Below are 2,602 nucleotides of genomic sequence, written 5' to 3'. Positions count from 1 at the left end.
CATGTTGTGATACGCACAGGACTTCGTTGCTATTTGTGTTGCACGGCTAACTGCCAGGTTGCTGGTTCCAAAACACCAGCCTTGTTCCATGTGACTAAACTGGGGCTATCTGCTGCTAGAGTGGTTCACAGCCTCGGAGCCCCTGGGCATGGTCACTGGGACTGGAAGCGACTCAATGGCAATAGGCAATATATCCCATGTTGTCTTCGTCCTCCTCACGGAGCCGGTTTCCCTTGTAGCCACTCTTGTTCAACATTGCCCCACCCGCACCCTGCTCCAACCGTCCTTATGTTTGGGCCCGCTGTGCTCAGCCACTTGCAGCATAGGTTATTAATAAACTATTCAAAGAGTCTCTGGTCACAGGTGCCCAAGACAGAGAGTAGGTGTGGGGAGTTCACATGCTGAGGCCAGGTTGGGGTTGCAGGCAGACCAGGGAGTAGTTTGAGAAATTGTATAGGGTCAGATCCTGTGAATTCTCAACCAAAAAATGAGCTAGTTGAGAATCCTGGGTTCAGACCAAATCACGGGGAATGGGCAAAGTTCAGTATTCAAGTAGCAAACTGGCATTCGGCGGATGAAATCTAAGAAACATGGCATAAACACTTCTTGTGTCTCAAAACACTGTGGTGGCCACCAGGGATATGGAGATGGATGAATGGGACGTCATCACTGATCTCTCTGGCCTTAACATGTGGAGGAGTCGGTGTCCAGATGTCCCGGGGGTTAGAGGTCCCAGGCGGAGGTATGGCTACCCTGGAATGTATAGCAGTTGGAGTTTGGAAACCAGGCAGGAAGCCATGAGAAAAGCCAAAGTCCAAATGTGCATAAATCTGAGTTCCAACCTATTCCTATAGAAACAAGTAATGAATAAAGGCCAGATTAGGAGACATAAATCCAAATTTGAAGATTCAAAACCAACAGAGCCAAAGGTCCTCGCAAAATCTGAACCTGATTTTATAGTTCCAAGACAGGGACCATCTGGTTCGCCTAGTTCTCAGGAGCCTTCTGAATTGGGGCCAACCTGGCCACTAATGGGTCTCTTCCTCGAGAGAACCTGGGCTCTGTGAGATGGTGTGGTTCCAACAGAGGCTTGGTTCCTGTAAGGAGCTTCCGACAAGCTGTCAGCAAATCTCAGTAAACCAATCAACAAAGAGTTTTTGCACCATGGCGCTGTACACTACGATGGCTCGGTCAAGTCTAACCCTCCAACCGAAGCTTGGTATCATGATATGCCATTCTGATTCTTCTGGGGCTTACGGTTTAAGGACTACAACATGGAGGTGGCTGACCCTCACGTGTGTTACCTGAAGACACTAGTGATTCAACAGCATTCTTACAGAGAACCTAAAGGGCACAAACGCAGGCACCAAAGCTAACAGTGCATACAGCACTCTTACATCTGGCTCTGTGCCTGAGAGCACCCCACTTTTCTGGGGATAATAGAGGTTGACTCCTATTGTCGTGGAATAGTTTGTAATCTTTGCCCCTTAAAAGTGTTGCTGGTTGAGCCACAAATTTTATGGTAACTTTAACTACAACAAACACCCCAATGGTCTGTGTATAGTTGGAAGCTAAGAAGAACATTGTAATCTGCAAACTGTGGCTGAATCTGTAACCCCCATCCAGTGTCCCTGAAAGACATTACCCACCATGGCCCTCTCCGCTCACCTAGGCCTTTTCTTCATTCTGCCCTGCCTGGACACATACCACAAGGTTGACCTTCGTCTCCAAACCCTGGAGATCCCCTTTCATGAGGTGAGTCGAATGGTGGCTTTTCTTTCCTCACCTTTCCCAATACCTGTTTGCTTGTTTGTTCTTTAAGTTGCCAACTTATTGTTTAATGCTGTAGGGTAGGCTCATGGTATGACTTTGGGAAAAAATGAATAGCTAAATCTATGATTTTTCATATAAAGTGACAACGAATTATTTTCATTTAATACTTTCCTAGGCTTGAGTCATAGGTATAAGTTGTTTGTTGTTGGTATTTTTATGAGCAATCAAAAGAGTTGCCAACTCCTGCACCATCCTCACGAGCCCACGGATGCAGTCAGTGTTTCTCTCCATCTTGTCAAGGTCTTCCTCTCTTGAGCTGGCCCTGTGTTTTACCAAGGATGACATCCTTCTCCACGGACTGATCCCTGCTGATAACATTGACCATGTACCTGCGACAAAGTCACACCACCCTCCCTTCTAAGTTGCATTCTGCTTGTACTTCTACGGCAGACATGTTTGTTCTTCGGGCAGTACATGGTATAGTCAATACTCTTTGTCAACACCATAATTCAAAATTCTTCCTCTTTCATTCTTGTCCACTGTCCAGTTGAGGCTATTGAAAAGAGCATGGCTCAGGGCAGGTACAACGTAGTCCTTAAAGTGACCTACTTGCTTTTTAATCCCTTCAAGGGTCTTTTGCAACAGATTTCCCCAATACAATACTTCATTGGATTTCTTTTTTTTTTTTTTAATTTTAATAAATTATTTTATTGGGGGCTCTTACAGCTCTCCTAACAATCCATACATCAACTGTACCAAGCATGTTTGTACCTATGTTGCCATCATCATTTCCAAAATCAATTACTCATAAAGAACCATTTAAAAAAAA

General features: G+C 45.2%; 1 protein-coding gene across 1 annotated transcript in view; it reads left to right on the top strand.

The window, feature by feature from the left end:
* Positions 1-2,602, top strand: part of NPHS2 (NPHS2 stomatin family member, podocin) — a 29,315-nt gene that overhangs the window by 2,740 nt on the left and 23,973 nt on the right. The window contains exon 4 of the mRNA XM_045297978.1: positions 1,673-1,800. Coding sequence (XP_045153913.1) covers positions 1,673-1,800 — 128 coding nt within the window. The remainder of the gene's footprint in view (positions 1-1,672; positions 1,801-2,602) is intronic.

The sequence above is a fragment of the Echinops telfairi genome, unplaced genomic scaffold (genome assembly GCF_000313985.2).
Source record: "Echinops telfairi isolate 266 unplaced genomic scaffold, ASM31398v2 ScPeMD7_7424;HRSCAF=8462, whole genome shotgun sequence".
Classification (NCBI taxonomy): Eukaryota; Metazoa; Chordata; class Mammalia; order Afrosoricida; family Tenrecidae; genus Echinops; species Echinops telfairi.
This window is presented reverse-complemented; position numbering and strand designations above follow the sequence as displayed.